The sequence below is a fragment of the Corvus kubaryi genome, unplaced genomic scaffold (genome assembly GCF_017639235.1).
Source record: "Corvus kubaryi isolate FWS band 111438036 unplaced genomic scaffold, C.kubaryi_AGA036_p1.0 138, whole genome shotgun sequence".
NCBI classification, from domain to species: domain Eukaryota; kingdom Metazoa; phylum Chordata; class Aves; order Passeriformes; family Corvidae; genus Corvus; species Corvus kubaryi.
Genome location: NW_024580672.1, coordinates 3,245,559 through 3,265,582, shown reverse-complemented (window position 1 = coordinate 3,265,582; position 20,024 = coordinate 3,245,559). Strand labels below are relative to the sequence as shown.

The following is a 20,024-nucleotide window of genomic DNA, read 5'->3' as shown; positions in this document are numbered from 1 at the left end:
AGGAAATGGACCTGTTGGAAGGGGTCAAGAGAAGGACCACATCCTTAGATCCATTCAAGGTGAGGTTGGACAGGGCTCTGAGCAACCTGATCTAGTTAAAGATGTCCCTGCTTATTGCAGGGGGCTTGAACTAGTTGACCTTTAAAGGTTTTTTCCTACCTCAGCTAGTCTATGATTTCACGGTCAATAATGTATTTCTGTATTTCATAAAGAGATATATTAATTTTTTTGCAGGCCTAAGGGTAAGAAGGTAAGTTTCTTCCTCCTTCATTGCAGCCTTTTTGGGAGTGGAGGAAAATTTTTTAATGCACATCTCCTGTGACAAAATGCTGTCTTTTCAGAAATACTGTTCAGCAAAAGAGCTGGTGGGATTCTGTGCAACTTAACAGCTGACCATAAGCTTCCTAATAAGAGCATGAAGAGTAACACAGGGTGTCACCAAACACATCTTGTTAGTGTTGTAGTGGCAGGGTGCACGCAGACAGGGGAAGTCAAAATTACTTTTTTCAGAGGAAAACTCAGTGTTGTCTTATTTGTGTCAAATATTTGTGTTTTTCCTTTCGGTCTGTGAATTGTTGTTCTGCTGTGAAATTAGCCTTTTTAATGCTTGGAACATTGATTTTTCAAATGATTTATGCAGTACCCTTGTAGCTTTTCTGTAACTTGTGATTTTTTTTCTTGTTCTGTTAGGTCGGTGCCCCTCTGCCTTGCCCTGCCCTTCCCAGTTCACTGCATATGCTAATTTCCCCCCACCCCCACCAAAAGGTGACCCTCTGAGATTGTGCCTATGGAGTGAAGAGATGGACTGAATTGTCATAGGCTGTGGGATGAGTTATTTTTAGCTGCTGGCATTTCAGGCTGGAACACTTCATTCTGTCGTGCTTGTTAATGAGTCATCTGGAGAAAATGGGCTTGCTTTCGGAGAGGGTCTGTAGCAAATAATAATAGGCTAATCTCTGCAGGAGATACTCTGTCAAGTAACTAAAACTTCAGCTAGAAAATACGTTGGAGACTAATTTCCCTGTAAGAATAAACATGCACTCACTATTATTATTATTATTGTATTATCATGTATGTGAAAATCTCAAAAACTGGAAATTTACGAAGAGCCTGGTAGGTATAATAGGGAAACATTTTTGAGGAAGAAGGTTAATTGAAACAGTCACCTTTTAGAGATAGAGAGGAAAATATAGTTGCTTCCTAATTCAGAACATCATACACTTTCTAAAATTTGGATGTATTACCTAGTTCTAGAGGAATCTCTTGAAAAGATTCCTAAGTAGAGGAGTGCTATATAATGCTTATGCTTTTGAGAGAACCCCAAATTCATTAATTTTATGTATTATTTTTAAGATTAAGCAGTATCTTTGCTTTGCTCCCCACTGAAGACTATATTTAATTTTTTAAAAATTTTCTGTGTGCAATTTGTAGTCTCTCCTTCAACCTCTTCCCTCAAGGTTTGAAGGTTTCATGTTGATATAGCATGGGAGCCTTTGTTTTGGAGATGAAAATATCACCACTCAAGTAAAAATCCTAATGTAAGAGTAACTAATCAGAGCTGTTGATCTGATTGCTTTGTTTTTGTATTACTGAAATTCCAGACTTTAGTAGTGTAGATGATTCATTTGTTTAAAAAAAAGCAAATATTTAGGGTGAACTGTTGAAAGACAGGATAAAAAAGACTCCCAAGCCCTATTCTAGAAGGGAAATGATTTTAAGAATAGCTTGAGTATCATGTCTTTTTGTCACCTTTGGTACTTCTAATGCCACTTACCATCTGTTTGGTTATTTTGTTTTGTTTACACATCTTCCTCTTGTAAAGCATTTTATACGTCTGAAGACTCCTCTCTTTTTTGGTGGCAAAAGGATGTTTCCTTTAGAGCTAATAATTTTTACTCTCCATTGATTGTTTAGCTGTTTGGGTTTCCTCTTGATTTGTAAATGGAGTACTGAGAGAAAAGAGAATACTTTATCTTACCTTATTGAGATAAATATTTTTGCATTATTAGCAGGTGTTGACCCTTCAGTGTATAATGTTTAACTCCTCTTTTCATATTGCTGTGGTCACTCTACAAAGTGCTTTAAACCAATCCAGTGTAATGATCCTGATATTACCAGTGTGTGCTGCTCCTCATTAACCCACAAGGCTTGGACTGGGTTAGTCAAGATAAATTATTTTACATTTTAGAAATTTGTCAAATACCTACATTGTCAACAGCAGTGTTGCGGTCAAAACACTTGAAAAACCTATAAAAAAACTTGTGTAAGTATCAGAGTCAGTTTACTGCAGTAGCATGGAAATTTTTTCCAACTATCAGTAGGTGACTGTCTAAATGTATATTGAAGACAGGGCTGTACCGAGAAACAGGGAAGATAACTAAACAGGAAAAATCTCTTGGCATTTACCGATGGTTGTGCTCAGAGCAGGGTTTTCTGCACTCATTATTTGTTCATGAGGAAAATTATTACAGTTCACTGCATGTTAATAGGAGCTTAGAGTGGATGCTTACTGTCTTCTTGGTCTACTTTTATCTCCTGATCTATTTTTAATGTTTTCCTTGTTTAGATGTGCCAACTGGCTACTAATTTAAAGAATTTAAAATAGCACAAGGGTTGAAGAAATAGAGGTGTTTTAGCAGTGCAGTTGCATTGACACGAACCATTCGTGTTTTTGTAATGCAAAAAAAGTTGGTTTAGATTGTGGTTAACAACTGTCACCATTATTTTGGACTTCATGTTAATAGAGAATATTACTTAGATTAAATGTGTCTTGATCCGAGTGATGCATGGAAACAGTTTATAATTTGGTTTTGAAACAGCTCTGCAAAACTTTCTAGTATCTTATTGGCTCTGAATCAGAACCCAAACTTTGCACCTAACACATTTTTTACAATTTTTATGTATTTACAAATAAAAGTACAAACTATAAAATTTCTGTAGTAAAACATACAACATTTCTGTCTGCCGTGTGTGAGTGGGCCTATGGATTTGGGGGGGGGGGGGGGAGTTGTCAGTTCTTAACAGTTTAATATGATTTGTACTACAGCTTTAGATAATGCAAATTGTAGCAAAGATATGGTCTAAGGTCTCTTGATGACTAAATACTCTTAATATTAAAATATTCTTGGCAAATATTTTATTAAGTTAAACAAATTTTCACTTTGATGTGAGCTGGAGTAAGTTGATGCTTGTGAAACAGCAGTTTCAATTAGTATTCACTAAAGGTTTATTGACAGTTAACACCTGATCTCTACTGTGCCAAGTCGGAAACATCTCTTGCAGTCTCTTTTATTTGTTCCATAGTTAGGATTATGGTCTCTAATTTGCTTTTAATTTTGTAAATCTAGTCTTACTTTTGAAATCAGTTAGTGTTATTTTTGTTCCGGCATGTTTGTTGTAGATCAAAGATACTGATGTTAAAAGGATTAAGTTCACTACATTGTAATATGATAAACAACTTGCCCTTTCACTGTTTAGTTAGCAAGTAGATTTGGTTATGAGAAATTTACTGGTAGGTCTCATAAAGCACATATTCTTCCCATGCTACTTCCCAGAAGCAAACAGAAAATGACCGTTTTTTTAGAAGTAGTATTCTTGTACACAAGCTGCCAGATGTATACTGGGAACATCAGGAGCAAGTGTAAATGTTGTAAAATGCTGTAATGCTGCTGAGAAATAACAAAGGAAATGACCTTGTTCCTTAGTGCTCCAGAGCAGACTTTGGTGCATCCAAGGATGAAGAAGGTAAATGCTACATTCTTTTGCCTGCCTGCAATGTCTTTTGATCCTTATTGGCTATGCAGAAGGGCAGAGAGTTGTTTCTGGCTACAGTGTCTTGCAACAAATGCTATGATGAAAATCCCTAGATGTATCTACAAAATATTTAAGTGTTAGCTGTTGTTTTGGAAGATGTTCTTTCAAAAAGACAGTGGGAGGAAAGCATGCAGTTGTAGTGAATTACTGAACTGATAGAAATTCTTTGTAATAGTGTTCCTGATTACTGTCCTTATATGAAACTTCTTAAAGTATTTTTAATAGAAATTTAATAGATGGAGGGATGTCATAGTAATTATATATTATACACACATTTTAAGGTTTGAGAAGGTGCTCTGTGGATCTCTAGTGTATGTATTTGTAGTGTTTAGAGACAGAAATGTGATCTTTTAATAATCTAGTGGTATACGGTGGGGGGGTTGTGGAGTTTGTTTGTTTGTCTGTTTTCATTTTCCTACACGATTGTAGAATATCAACAGAAAAACTTGCCTTGTGGCTGATACTTCTGAGTGTAATCATGTATATTTTTGAGATAATGTGGAGGAAGATAACCAGGTAATCTGGAAAGAGGGGGGCTTTTCAAGAACACTTGCATAAATTTGCCCCTGCTGAAAAAAAACTTGGAGAAATTTCTTTAAATCATGATCTTAAGAGCTGATGTTTTAACCTTACATATGAATGACTGTTACTTCTTCCATCTTGTTTCAATATGCCTAAATGCAAACACATGTGGAAAATGTTCTTTTGGCTTTTATCAAACTGACATTTAAGTGCATTTTTTTCAACCTCGCTAACATTTGTGGTAAAATATTTCAAAGCTATGAATCTTGCAATTTGCCTATGAATTTTTTTCTTCTTTCATATATTAACATTTGGTACTCATAATCCTAACCTGGTTGGAATTACTGGCTTTTTTCATTTGGTGTTTGTTTGGATGAGGTGATTAGGAAAATACTTCATGTGAAATTCTATTTTGCAGCAGCAAATGCTTCCATGAAGAGTCACCGTTCTGTGAACTTTAGTAAATAAAGGAGAAAAATATGATGATCTGGTCTATTCAATTGTGGCAGTCATATTCCTAACAAGTTTAGCTTTCTGTTGTGTTGTATGTCCGTGGTGCTAACCTGTCTGCAATACTTCCTTCTTAGCATGCTTCGTTCTCCCCCTTTACTCCCCTACCCATTCCCAAGCTCTTTAATTCTGTGCCAAGCTAATAAGAAGAACTAGCTCTGCATAAAGTCAGTCATTGCCAAGCAGCTGTTATAAAGTTTTCTCATGTACCTCTGTGATTGTACCTCATTTCAAAAGGGGATTTTTGCTCTTTCAGTTCAATTTTAAGTAAGAGCAACCAATTCTATCTGTATCTCAATCTTAATTCGTTACATCTCAAAGAGTAGGGATGAAATTGTTAATATATATAACTATCCTTTTTAGAGTTTGAACTTTGAACACTGAGTTGTAAATTTAGGTAGAGAAATTAGGTACACTCTTCAGAGTTAAAAAATATGAATTGCTTTTCTTTTTACCCACAGAATTTGCTCTAAAATATTCTTCCTTCTACTTCTGTTTAAAAATGATACTCTCTGATTTAATTATCATGTTTGATTCTCAAGACTAGACCTTTTCCTTAAATGTAAATTAGATTTTACTTAGGATGAAATTAGGAGGGCTTCAGCTTGCCTGCTAACATTGACCAGGGAAGGTTGTCTTTCAACAACATGTGCCCCATCTGCCTGGCGGTGTGGCTGCCTGCATTGTTCTGGCATTGGCCCAGCCTGTGATGAAACTGAGAATGTGACAGATGACAGGCTTGTCCAGATGTATGCATAACTACTTCTGCCATGCCCTGCAAAACAATCAGGATGCAGGTTTGGCATTATTTAGTTGTTTGTGTTGGTTTATTCCTTGAGGGTTTCCTTAAAAATTGAAATAATATTTGGTGGTGTTTTTGTAGTTTTACTGAGCTTTTAGTATTATTAAAACAGGTTGTAAAATATGATGCTCGCTCTCTTATATACTTTTTTCTTTAATTTATGGAGTGATTTCATAGGCAGTTGGACACAAGTTACTTAATTTGAAGATTTAAGTAGATTTTTAAGAAATGCAATTAAAAGGATCAAACATCTAACTGTCAGCGTTTTAGTCTGGTTCTCCTCACAGCTGAACATGTAAAGCTATTGCCATGTCTTAATAGGACTGCTTCTTGCCAGTAAAAATAAATATCTGGCAAAGGTGTCAGAATCACCATTAATTATGATTTTTAATTAAAATCTAATTAAAATTCATCCAGTACCTTAAAAACATACCAAATCCTTGTTTACCTCCCTCTCTAGAGGTATCAACAATGGCTGCATCCCCAGCCCCAACATACCTTCAAAGAAAAGGAGTTACAGACTTATGTGCAGCTTGCAACATTTTACTGATTATTTAAGAGGTTTCCATCATAGTGGTCTTGAAGATTTTTGTAACACCAAACCAAATATACAATCCACTGAAAATACTTTATTATTGTTATACAAAATAACCTGATTTTTGTCTTACATTCAGGCTGTCATTATCTGGTTATCTGGCATTCAAAAGGGCAAAAATTATTTTTCTCTCCTCTCTAGCTGCTTTTGACAGGTGATTTTATTTGTGTGTAGCTCCTGCTGATGTGTGCTATTGAGTACATCTTAGGTAATAAGCAGATATATCAAAAGATATCCAGGGCAACACACCCTGCTGAAAAACAAGAGATTACTTTTCTCTATTTCTTGCAGATAAGTAGTTTCTGACATATGCATCAGGAGTGTTTTTTCTTCTCTGTGTAAGACAGTTAAATGCTGGTATTCTGTGGCCATTTTACTCTTTAAAAAGGGGGGTTTTTTTTGTAGTTTAATATAAATAACGTCATAAAACTTAACGGCATTACTTGAATTGCTTTAATTTTACTTAGTGTAGCTGCACTGCCTTATGTTGTCTGCTTTTGTTGTAGGCAATGTTTTATGTGCTTATTTTTCTTGTCAGTTTGATTTTGGAACCGTGGTGAGCCATACATGAATGTATCTGTTGCTGTGTAACAAGAAGATAGTCCCAGCTCCAAAACCCTCAGATTCTGTGTATAAAGCAAGTTACGAGAGACGAGTATTGATCCACGAGAGGATTGCCAGTTATTAGGCTGGAGAATATCCTTGGGAAATCACACAGCCTTGCTGATGACTTTTTTTTGACATTATGGTGAAAGATAGTTTGAAGGAAGATTTAAAGTACTTTTGCTAATAGTCACAGAAAATTCTAGTAACTGGACATTGGATGATATCATGGGTTAGTGAGAGAAAAGCTATTTTTGTTGACAGCTTTGTGCCCAGAGGCTGTTGTAAATCTGAAAGTACCAAATGAAGGATGGTGTGTTCAGTGCATAACACTTTGCAGGGCCTTGCAAATGCAGAGACGTGGCTTCTGCTTGCAGTGACTGAAAAGGGGCTATGAGAGAGCTGGGGCGAGAGGCAAGAGCTGGTCAGAGGGGTAGCTGACACAGATGATCTTTGCAGGTGTTTGAGGGGATATTACAGTGAGTGCAGTTTTCTCTACAGTACAGTAAATCATGCTTTTTAAGAGGTGCTATGAGAAGGAATAGTGTAAGGTTTACACATAGATTAGTAATAGCACACAGAGAAAGTGGCTAGTGATGCTCGGGTTGTGAATGGTCTGAGAGGCAAACGGGGGTGAAATTGTCAGCAGTGATATTTACTAGGGGGAAATTCTAACAGCTGTCTCCAGTTTGAGGTAATGGTATGGCATATGTAAGAAGAATCTATGCCTTCTAAAAAGAAGCCTCCACCTCCTGTAATGCATGGAGGTGTATTTTGTTTAAAAAAAAAAAGGTGGAAAGATTATATTCTCATTCTTGTTTGTGTTCTTTTGTATAATAGCTTCTTCTACTACCACCTTATAATTTTTTTTTAATAGCCATTAATTCTGTCAAAAGTGAGGCTACTGAACAACCTCACCTTTCAGTATCAAGTTTAGTTAGGAGTATATTCTCTTCTGAAAAAGGGAAAAGAAGCAACTGACAGAAGTGTTATTGGCTTTACTGTGTCTGAGCAAAACATTAACATACCCTCTTTGGTCAGTGCTAGAGGTGATCGGCAGTATCACAGCTGAAAACATATGCTGCTGCAAATGCAAACTTACTTTTGTTAAAATACGCTTCAATGTGGTGGACAAATTCATGGTACTAAAAATAGGGGCCCCTTTATATGGTACCGATTGTGGGATTTATTATTCTGTTATTTAAGGTAGTGGTATGTTGCTAGGTCAGGAAAAGGGTCATGGTTCTCAGATACAGAACAGCCTTAGACATACTCTGAAAAAACAACAACTGCAGAATGTGAAGCAAAAATAATATTCAGTCGTGCTCATAAGGTTCTAATTTTCTTGAATTATCCTAAGTGTGATAACAGCTCAGTTCTGAAGCACACACAGCAGCTCTGTTCAGCATTCCTGACCCTTGGAGCAGTTTCTATGGTTGAACTTCCTTCCTTCAAGTGGAGGGTTTTCTAAAAGCAAGCACCGTGTTTCTGAGGCGTGCTGGAATGAGTCTTCTCTTTGCAGGTCAGGCAGACAGCACACAGTGACAAACTCTGTGTTCCCACGCTGCCTGTGCCATCTGCTGACATTGGGAAAAATGTCCATCTGACTGTTCAGCTTAAGATAAAAAGCTATCAGCATTCTGAATTTTGAGGTCATTCTTGATACAATCCAGGCTCTTGTGGATTAAAACAACAGAATTTATATTATCCTTCTGGTTTGTCATGGAAAATGACCAGCAACATTTACTTTTCTTGGAGCTGTATGAACTTGTTATGTTTTATATAAGAGATACTTAGAGATGTTGAATTCACCATTTTAATTCAAAGGAGTTATGTCTTTTTGTGTTCAATCTGAAATAGTGTAACCATCGTTTGTCTTACTGTATTAAGTAATTGTAAAATAATTTGTTCAGATTATTTCTTAGATTACATAGCTGTCAGTTTGAAATTTTTATAATACAGATGGTATTTTATAGCAGTTGTCATTTTTTTCCCTCCAAATTTAGATATTGACTATTTTATTCTTCATTTGAACTGCAAGATAACTATTTAAACACATACTTACCTAGACTAAGAGCTGTGTATGTAGGTGTTCAACTGAAGTGTTTATAATTTTAGTATACTATTAAATAAAGTGGCCATGGAAACTTTCTGAAGTTCCTTTAGCTAAAAGAATTGAAATATCAACTTGCATGCTTATAGATATACAAGAATACAAAAATAACCATGTGACTTGCACAGTACATACTCAAATTGAGTGAAAAGGCAAAATGTAATTAAATTAAAGAAAAAATATTGCCAAAATACTTAATTGGTTCATGATGGTTTGTCTTTGCTTGAAAATCAATTGTTAAGAGACCTGTTGGGTTTTGTTATTTTTTTTCCCACTTTCAGCTACTTGCTATCATTTAAGGTTTCAATTGCTTGACATAGAATTGGTGGATAATTAGTAGTGTGGATAACTGTGAAAAGCATATATAGTAATTTAGTTCTTGATTTTTTCTAATTGTCTGCCCATTGGTAGTTCACTAGGGTAAGTAGCTCATTATTCAAACACTTTAAATGGAAAGTACCGTAGAAAGAAAAACGCTCTTATTAATAAGATGGTATTGAAAATAAAAACCTTTTAAACAAACAAGTCATTATTTGACAAATCTCTCCTGAAAGCTGTTGTTCACATAATGTAAGAAGATTGGGGTTGTGAGGAGGAGAGAAAGGGTAGGGTTGGTAGATAGCACTCATCTTGCACTGTTATTGAAATACAGATGTGTCACTCCTTAAAAAGATGCTAAACACAATGAAATATATTGGAATACTTCTAACTAGGCAAGGTTCATTTGTTGAAGGTAAAGTTAATAGGCATTAAAGGCAAATATATGCTATTAATTAGGGTCATTGAGGTAATTTTGAACCTCAGATTTGCGAACAAATTTTACAGTAAACATTTTGACTTGCTGGAGTACTTCCTTCTGAGTCTAACATCTTCTGAGGTTGCCAATCCTGCTGTTTAATCCACTCATTTTGAAGTGTGCTTGGAATTTAAAGGCATTTGTGCATAGCCTCCCTGCAGTCTCCATAACTCCCTCATTCCAGTTCCCTTTTCTATAGCCTGTGAGTAGAGAGGAGACTGCTTCTTAAGTGGTTGTATCCTCTGATCAGAGATGTAACATATCTCCTAGACAATGAACAGTGCCTTATAGACACTGGTTCTTAACCAGAAGTTTTGATCTGAAATATGAGGGTAGATACTTCTGTTGAAAGTTTAAATATTTGTTTTAATATTCAAACCTAATATACTACTGAATGTTAACAGAGAATTCTATATTTTCATAGTGGTATGGCTTGAAGGATTTGAAAGTTCACCTGGAGACACTTACCTTTTCTGTTACCAAATTTTCTCACATACTACTAGATTTGTTCATCAAAGTTCTTCACCTGTCAAAATATACTATTTCATATGAAATATTAAAGTATAACACTATTGTTTGGGTTAATTTTGAACTAGGCACTAGATCTCCTCAATCTTCTCTCTTAAGCTGGAAACAGAATGTAAAATTTAATGAGGTGGAATAAGTATCTGAATATCTTAATTTATGTAATTTTTCTTCAAGCATGTATTTTACCAATCTAGCAGTTCGTTGCAGCCAAGCTTATGCTCCAGATAATTTTTTTCCCCCCGGTTGTTTACTCCACTTGCAACTTTAAGGTGAAGAATTCAATTTGATGTCATACTTTGTATTATGATTTGGACAAACTCTAAATAGATGCTTCCAGTTTGCATCATGTCTAACAGTGAATGTATGTGAATTTCTTGTTTTCAAATAATGTGATGTAATCTAATCTTCATGACTTGTTTTGGAAAATACATTGCAAAGTTTAACTTTCTTCTCTGTTTTTTCTTAACAGGTTCGAAGAACTTGTGAAAAAGTTCAAAGTAGAATATCATGCTGGTGGTTCCACTCAAAATTCTGTTAAAGTGGCCCAGGTTTGTTCTTCCTTAGCAAAGAATTATTGGTAATTTCAAGTGTTGTGTTTGAATCTGTTCTGTATTGTCTGTTTCATCTTCAGCACTGCAGAGTGGCTTCTTAAGATTCTGTTGCTCAGACTATGCTGATAGTGTTGTATGTGACTTGTTTTGAAGTTGTGCTCTTTCGTCTTTTCACATGTGTTCTGCTAAGGTTATAGCTACAGCTGCAGTGTACTAGGAGTAAAAAGCTTTGTCAAAGATGTGTGCTAGAAGGGGAGGAGGCGAGGACAAGGTCCCTAGCTGCAGTTGGGAATCCTACACTGAGAAAGGTCACAATGACAATGGTTAAACACTGAAGCTGTTGAATCTCTGTGCTCGGAGATTTTCATAACTTACCAGGATGAGTCCTTTGGTCAGGCAGATCTAAATTTGAGGCTGTCCCTGCTTTGACTGGTGAGTTGGACTGGAGACTTGCAGAGGTTCTGTCTAGCCTCCATTGTTCTGTGATTCTAACCACATTCAACCTGTAAGAACTTCAAAGTTTGTCCATAAAAGACTGAAATGTAAAACTTCCTTTTATACGAGAATGTTTCTGGCTATGGGTATGATGAACAACAGTAATAATGAATCTGGTTTCAGGTATATTAGGTTCTCTATAACAAAAATATGCCTTTTGTCACAGTACTTCCAAGCATATACCTATGTGCATGTTTTTATATCATGAGAGATGTAAAAATTCTATTAAAAAATACACAAATGGTACTTAGAACCTTCTTGTTAATGATCCCAGCTTATTAACTTTGAGGCTCCCTATATAATTAAAACTGACTGCCAGATAGCATTAAATGCACATTTGGAAGAAATAAAGTTATAATCTAGTAAAGGCTGTCCCAACCAATAAAAAGGAAAAAAAATCACTGTAGTAATTACTGCTCCTTTCTACAAAATAGTTGTTGCTTCTTTACTAAAGTTTTCATTTTCTGAACCCCCAAATGTCTTGAAAATATTTTGGATTAAAAAAAGAGGATTTGCATGTGTTTTAATGTATACAGTGTTGTCATTCTGAAATGGTTATGTTTTTAAAATACAGTCAGCTTTCGGAGCTTGTTTAACCATGTGGTCAAGTCAATTTTTTTGCTTCTGATACTTTTGAAAAATCTCTTCATCAATGGAGCTCAAGTTATTGGAATCACTTTCCATCAGTTATCTATCAGTTATCACTGATAGATAACAGGTATCAGTTGCTTGACCTATGAGGATGGTGTAAAGGTGGTGCCTGTGTCATGACATCTGATTAGAGGTGAACTTTTTGGATGGACTTCTGCAACTCTTTATTAGTTCAGAGACATAGAATTCTGCTTCTGTTGCTGCATTTAGATTGGGGAGGTTTAGAAGCAAATGTGCTTGGTAGACTCAGAGTTTCTAAACTTTGAAGTGTTCAAAGAGCCCAGGATTTTATTTCCGTCTCTCCTTGAAGTGACCTGTGTGGCATCAGCTAATTTGTTAGTAAACTATGTTTCATTCTTTAACTGTCATTAATCTATCAGTCCAGGTATTGTTCAATATTTATGCTATGAAGTACACAGAACCCATATAGAGTCAAGGAAACAGATGAAATTTAAATCAGTGGAATGTAGGTATTTCTGTGTCAATGCTCCTCTCTTACACTGATAAGTTTTTGCCAGTGAACTTTTCCTTTATCTTGGCTCAGAGTTGGGAGCCTCATTCAGTTCCAGTTGCCATCTGGAATTGTATTTGTCTCCAGAAGGTTTGTCATCTCCTAGTTTCTGTTTCAAATACGACTGAAACTTAAACAGTTGTGCATGAATAACATAACATCACTAAAAGACTTTAAAAAGAGAGATGAGAGAGAGAGGAAAGAAAGTGAATTCTGGAAGTCTTGAAAGAAGCTGTTATTCTGTAAGCTTTAGCAGAAGAACAAAAAAGTGAGTATAGAAAAAAGTAGTTGAAATGTAAACCAAAAATTAAATTAAAAATTTTGGAAGAGTTTTTGCAGCAATATTCATCGGCTTATTGGAGAGAATAAGTGTGTAAGTAACCTTAGAGAGAGAAACTTAAATATATGTTTTAATTTGTTGAAAGTAATGGGAGAAAGTAAACGCTAATTCAGGAAGCTTGTCTGGTGACTGAGAAGTAAAGGACCAATAAATAAGTTCAGAGTGCCAAGGCAGCCACACTCAGAGTGAAAGTGGATTCTCTGCGAGAAGATGTGGGGAAGAAATCCTAAGAACGCAGCTCTTACTGATTTCTCAACATTATGAGAAAAGCTTGAAAAAGTATACTATAAAATGACAGATAAAACCTAAAAGAGTTTGCTCCAGCTGTTGAAAATTGATGAGAAATAATGATGTGTTAAAGAAAGACATCCTTGGAAGCCTGACTGCAGTGAAATACAACTGTCTGAGTAGAATGGTTGGAAATGAGCAAATGGCCTCTGAAGTCTGGCAAATTGTGTTTTTAAAAGTTGAGTTCTGAGTGGGAAGAGTATATTACTAAGGAGTGTATAGGGAAAGTGCAACTAAAAAGAAATCATTGGATTAAAAAAAGGAAGAATTTAGGAAGCGGTTGAAAAGGTTATGGAATTGTTTGTTTCAGATAGTTGTCTTCTTTAAGGATCAGAAAAGCAACACTGTGTTGAAACAAAAATACCCAAAGGCAAAATGGGTGGAGAAGCTTTAGAATAGATAACGTGTCTAAAAAGGAAAAATGAACCTGTTGTATGCTTGCTTACATGGTATCTGGTGATCATCTGCTCATGGTGTATGAGCACATCATCATCTGCTACACGTGCTCATGTATTTTAGATACTGCCTTTGTACCTGCAAAGGTAGCATCATCTACTCAAGAAATGCTGTCTCTCTGTATCTGAGCAGGATAAGCCAACTTCTTTAAGAAAAAAAGAAAAAAGTCTTAGAAATACTGTATTTGTCATGTGTAAAAAAATTGAGATGGTAATCACAGGAAGAGGCAATAGGAAGAAGTTCTGAATTATGAAGAAAACTGGGAAGAAAATGAAGCTTAAATCGTGGGGTTTGGAACTAAAATTTAAAGCAGCATCAACTATAAATGAAGTGAAGATTTTAGAAGTTTACAAAGAATTAACCAGAATTGCAGTTAAGCTGTGAAGAGCAGAGTTAGAATTTTTTTTTTCTAGTGTGTTAACAGAAAGGAAAGATGGGAAGTGCAGCCGTGAAGGAGGAATTTGGCTGGTAAGGTACGAAAGGGAATCTTGGTGTTTTTTCAATGTTGTCTTGCAGCAGAGCAGAAGGAGAGTGTGTGGCACTCTGCAGAGCTGAACAATAGTTGAAGAACGTTGTGAGAATCAGAAAGCTGAACATTGGCCCTGTTGACTGCCCAAAGCAGACATTATGTGTACAGAGTATCTCAGCAGGGTCAGAAAAAGAGAAAGGTCTGCACATATGAGGGACAACTAAAAAGATTTTTTTGTAGAAATGCTTGTAATGTACAATGGAGAAGACATATTTCCACAAAATGAAATGTGGAAGCAAGAGTCAAATCATATTTTAGAGGGAAAGCTCTGTAAAAGGAAAGGCAAGAGCAAAGGAAAAATTATTCTGTTGCAGAAGAAATACAGAAGACTGTTGGAGTAAACATGGAGAGGATGGAAGATAAATGACAAAGAGGCAGAAATTCAGAAATATCATACTCTTCAAAAGTGTAATAAGCATTTTTATAAGTACAATAATATTTGTTTTAAAATACCTGCAAATGGTGAAAGAGAGTACCAAGAACAATGTAAAAGCATTGAAAGGCAGTACTAAAGCTCTTTATGTTCAGGTTTCCTGGAATATTAAAGTTGTTTGAACTGATCCTGGAAAGAGTTAGGGAATCATTTTTATCATGGCTTGACTCATGATATGAAAAGGGGTGGGGGGGAAGTGATTGGTATATTCCAGAAATGACAGTAGTAGGCATAAAAATGGAAAATATAAATGAGACAACAGTTTAGTCATTCCTTAATGAGATTAAATTAACAGTAAATTATGCTTCAGAAATACTAATTCATATTCGGAGAGTAATGGTGACAGAAAGAAGTGAAGAAAGTGGAGACAGAATGTGAGAGAAATGACAAAACTAAGAGAAAAGTTAGTAAGTAAGATGGAAGGAGAAAAACAGTATAAAAATCCCAGTGTTGCTCTGATTCTGCATTCCCTCACTGTCCCATCCTTGTTTCTTCCTTACCAATCTGCATTCCTTGTCCACTCTGATCTTTCTTGGGTGTAAATGTGTTTACCTGTGAAAAATAGATGCCAAACTATGACAGATTGAGTACTTACAAGTCCTTAAGGAAAAGTCTTACTGAAGTATCTTTTTGTTTGAGACTTTAGTACTCAGTGGAAGAATAGAGACAGAATGTAAAGAATGGAAGGAGGGTAAAAGAAATAAAAAAAGGCTTTCCTGACTGCAGTACAATGCAGAAAACGGATGGAATCCAGATAATCAGTAAAAATGCAGGTAAAGCACTCCTAAAGGTGCTATATTACTGTAAGTGTTGTTGGGATGACTTTTTTTTCTTAACCCACCAATAGGACATGTTGATAACTTTACTGGATCAAGTTTCAATGAATCAGGCATCAGTCACTAAAAATTGTTTGATAATACTTTGGAAAATGAGGACTAGAGAGGATGACTGAATTGCAATCCTTTAGTTTCTGGAATAGAAACCAAAGTTTAACTTTCCTGTTGGCTTGGCATTAGAATTATCCTTTTATACTAACTTCTAGTTTTGCTGTGTGTTTGAAGTTGTGATGCATGCTTAAGAACAAGAAGTGTAGGGGTATCAAATTGAAACTGCAGTGTGCTTCTCTGACCTTTACTTGTCTCATTAAATTTTGGCTTTTTATCTAATATGATATGTGACATCTTGCTTTAATCTGAGCTCTTGCAATCTCTCCAAATGATTGGATCCATTATATTAAATCTATAAAATATGCATACATGTAACTGCATGCAGTTCATAAATAATGTGTTGTTTTAGGGTTCTGCCAACAAACTAAATTCAGATTCGTGGAGACAGTATTGTACTACTACTCAGCTTCCTCCCATAGTTTTAGTTAAGCCTGTGTCTATCTAACAACAGACATTGATGTGGAAGGAAAAAGAGAAAAACTTCTGGGTCTTTTAATAGGGCTTATGACTTTAAAGTATATAAAGCAAATAGCTTACATGTGCAGAGAGGGCAAGTATTGCTGACCAGGCTGTATTTGCATGATTTTTATCAGCATTTCTTTTGCTTTTAGGGTGCTGAGGTTAGAACTGCAAGAAGTTGTCTTTGAAGTTTTATCTTTCAAACACAAGTGCTGGATTTCAAGTTTAACTTGATAGAGGTTTATAACTTGGATTTTAGACTACACAACCTTGGCAACAAACAGCACATTTACAGTCTTGTTTTTCTGGAAGTACTTACAAAGAATGCCATAATCTTCATCCTCAGAATGGGTGCTCTTGGTTTCTGTCCTATTTCTTAATAGCTTATTTTTATTCTAGCAATCTAGGTATTGTTGTGGGTCTAACTTAGCAGCTAGAGAGTCCTGTATTCTATGGTTTATTCATCCTTGGACGCATTGCAAAATTCTCACAACAAAAGTTTTATTACTGCTGATGCCATGTGGGCTTGGAAGAATGTACCTTGACACATTTTAGGGTGAATAGGTAGGACTGGCAGATCGAGGGAAAACGTAAGTTAAAATTTTTGGGAAGCTTTCATATAGATACTCTTGGGAATTCACAATAATGTTTTTATAATCACACCTGAGAAAATCATCATAACTCCCCTTTTCTTTCTGCATTACTACTTGCCATCTAATTGTAACCTTTCAATTTTGGGGCTATACAACATTTCTGGGAAAAGTCTATGTCCTGATACTTTGAAGAAATTTGGCTTTAAACTAAAGTATGTGTACACAATAAAGTGTTTATTGGAATGACTTTTAAATTAGGGATAACATTAAGAGAGAATAATATGCTAAATTATATTGAACTTTCGAATTTACATCAGGGAAGTATGGAACTTTTTTCAATATCAGCCTATATTTCAAGGTCTTGTAAATTAATCCCAATTTTTATTCTTCCACTATGATTAACTTATTGTGTTAATCTAAAGTGATTGTGCTTTTTAGCATTCTAATGAACTCATAAATTTGAGAATTTAGCTTTGAAAAATGAATGGATTCATGCTTGTTTATAAAAAGTGGTATGCTCTGAAGGCTTAGAAGTATTTTAAATTTTTACTACTTGTTATGTGAGTAATTAGCCAAACCTTGGGTTTATATTAGACATATATGTCTACTGGGTCATGTCATGCTTAATCCAAAAATAATATGTAAAATTAAAAATTTATCTATGAAGAATACTTGCAGGTGCAGAACTGCATTTTATAGACAATATGATCTGTAATCTTGTAAACAAATGAGTAGCTTCATTGCAACTGATTCCATGCTTTTAAAATTAAATTTAGACGTATTTGCTGAGAAGTACCCCTGGCTAAACAGTACTTCCTGTATGTAATCTACAAAATCCATAACACAGAGATCCATCAGTCCTTCTGTGATTTCCTCCCACTTTCCTATCATTCTGTATAAATGAGCATATAACTAATGAATTTAATCTTTTCCTCACTTGTGAGAATTTCTGGATTACTTCTCTGCAGTAGATTAGAGTGAGGCATAGCAGGAAGCAAGACTTGGCTCAGGAGCAGGCCTCAAAATGTATTGAACATGCATAACTGGCACAGAGATAATGGCAAGGCTATCAGAGAGGTCACCCCAAGCATACTTGCAATTTTTTCATGCTGGCAACTTTGCAGGAACTATCATTTTTTTATGGAATCAATCATGCCATCGACTTGGAATGTTCTCTGTTCTGCTTATTGTGTGCATAAAATCACTTATGCAACAAATAGTTTTCTCCAAAAACTGTTTCTGGACTAACACTCCAAGAAAGTGCAAACGAGTCCCCTAAACAACTTTTTGCTCCTACTTAGTGAAGCAGAGAACATTTAACTCTGTATCTTTCTGTTGCCCAAAAGGAAATAGGTCTTTTTTTTTTTCCTAAGAGAGGTAGGTTTTGTGCATTCTGAACCATTTGGACCAGAATGTTAAATTCCTCAGAGTTAGTTTTGGCCTTATGCTTGATATTCCTTAGGCAGCTTCATTTTCATTCCTTAAGCAGCTCTGCTCAGATGGGCTTGGTGGCCCCAGCAAACATGTGTTTCCAATATTTTCAGTAGTTTAATCCAGCTTTCAAGAAAATGTACAAAAAAGATCTCTAAACCATTTTCTGTTTGCTATGGCTTCATAAACTTAGGGGTAGTAGCCTTACCCTCTCTCCAGACAAAAATCCTGAGGTGTGTGCTTCTTTCTATGCCGGGTCTCACGTGTTTCTGTTGTTCTGGGGCAGCATTCCACAGTGTGGTCAGTTCCGTCAGCAGCATGTGCTGTCCTGCAAGTGCACATATCTGCTTCTCAAACCTGTTCCATGTAAAAGAAGATAAACCAGACAAAGAGCTGAAATTTATAGGTAATTTTTTCTTACTTATACCTTACTAAAATTTAAATGCTAGTAGCCAGTTAAGTGGACCTCTTAAACACCTGTCCTCAATGCTCTGTGTGACCAGTCCTAATCAATGAGATGTGTACTTGCTGAAGGAGTAGCAAAACATGTCTCAGAGCTACCCAAAACATTCATTTAAGTTTGTCTCTCTGGAAATACAGCAGTGGCTATTCCCACTATGGCTGAGATATGTCCTGTTGATAGTGTCACAGCAGACAGTACCACATACCAGTGACATCAGTTTCCTGAGTTACTTATTCTCTCAAGTGCATTCTGTCATTCATGTGTGTTTCCAAATCAGTCTGTCAAACACCACAGTGATGTGTCCCTGCTTCTTACAGAGCAGCCAGCGCTTCCTCATCAGAATTAAAACATGCAGCTTGGGAAACTGGTGTAATGCCTAAATTGATCAGTACAGATGTCAGAGAAATTTTGTAACACTTGAGAACTGCCTAGATTTTTTGGAAAGTCTTAGAGAAAATTGTCAGACCTTTTACTCAGCTGCAGCTAAGATTTTTTTCAAAGTCTTATTCAGAGCTACTTGGACAGTTCAAAAAAAGCAGCAAACCCTTTTTGTCCTAATGACAAACTCTACAAAAATGTAAGCAAATTTCCTCCCATATTACAAAGCTGGGAACTTCTCCAGCTTTCTTCGTGCTTGTGAAAGAAGCCCATCCATTGTTTATGTGGTTATGGGTCAGATAATGAAAGATGCAGCAGTGCACTGGAGGACCTGGTTTTTCAAGGTTACTGGTAGTGAGGCTTTTTTCTGTTCACTGGGAGTGTCTGTGTACAACTCTGTGTATATTTATAGACCTGGGAATATAATTTCAACAAATATCAGCATGGTCTGAAAATGAAGGTCCAAGGAGCCTGTGGCAGTTTTTCAGACTTTGCAGTGCCAGGTCCCTAAATCTGTCCTCTCAAAAATGAGGTAGTTCCAGTTACACCATTTTCAGTTTGACAACAGACTTTGTTATGAGACAGATAGTAACTGTTAAAGCATTGCAAGACAAACATCCTTATGTGCATCACTTTGGCATGGAATTGAGTGGTTCACTGCTGGTCCCATGGGCTTGTCTGTTTGATGCACCAGAACCATATCCACTTGTTTTTTCAGGTCTTGTTCCTGGCCAGCAACATCAATAACGCTGTAGGAAGACTGTCTTAAAAGTGAGTTTGGATGTGACATATTTTAGAAAAACAGCAAAAAGAGTTGTACCATCACATTCCTGCTAAATCCATTCAGATAGAACCTTGAAACTCTCTTCTTCAGTGTGTTTGAGTGAGCTTCAGAGTACATATGCAGCCTCTGTTCATCCATCCAAAATTGTAATTTATTTAAATGATTAGAAACTGTTTCCATATTCTGGAGTAATCAAACACCAGTCACCCACATGGAATCAGAAGGCACTATATAAATGGTAGCAGTTGGTTCTTTCTGGATGTGCAATTCAGCTGCCTGCTGCTTGAGTGAGCTTATATGCTTCTTTAGCTGTGTTAACACCATGTTTCGAAGCGATAAAATTTTTTTTCAGATTTTTCAAAAGCAACAAAGGAATTTAGACTCTTATCTCTAAGCTAATGTCCACCTAAACGAGTGGACTCAAACTTCGTTG

At 36.0% G+C, this 20,024-nt stretch overlaps 1 protein-coding gene across 1 annotated transcript in view; it reads left to right on the top strand.

Moving 5' to 3' along the window:
• Positions 1–20,024, top strand: part of ADK (adenosine kinase) — a 263,888-nt gene that overhangs the window by 51,418 nt on the left and 192,446 nt on the right. The window contains exon 4 of the mRNA XM_042018632.1: positions 10,752–10,830. Coding sequence (XP_041874566.1) covers positions 10,752–10,830 — 79 coding nt within the window. The remainder of the gene's footprint in view (positions 1–10,751; positions 10,831–20,024) is intronic.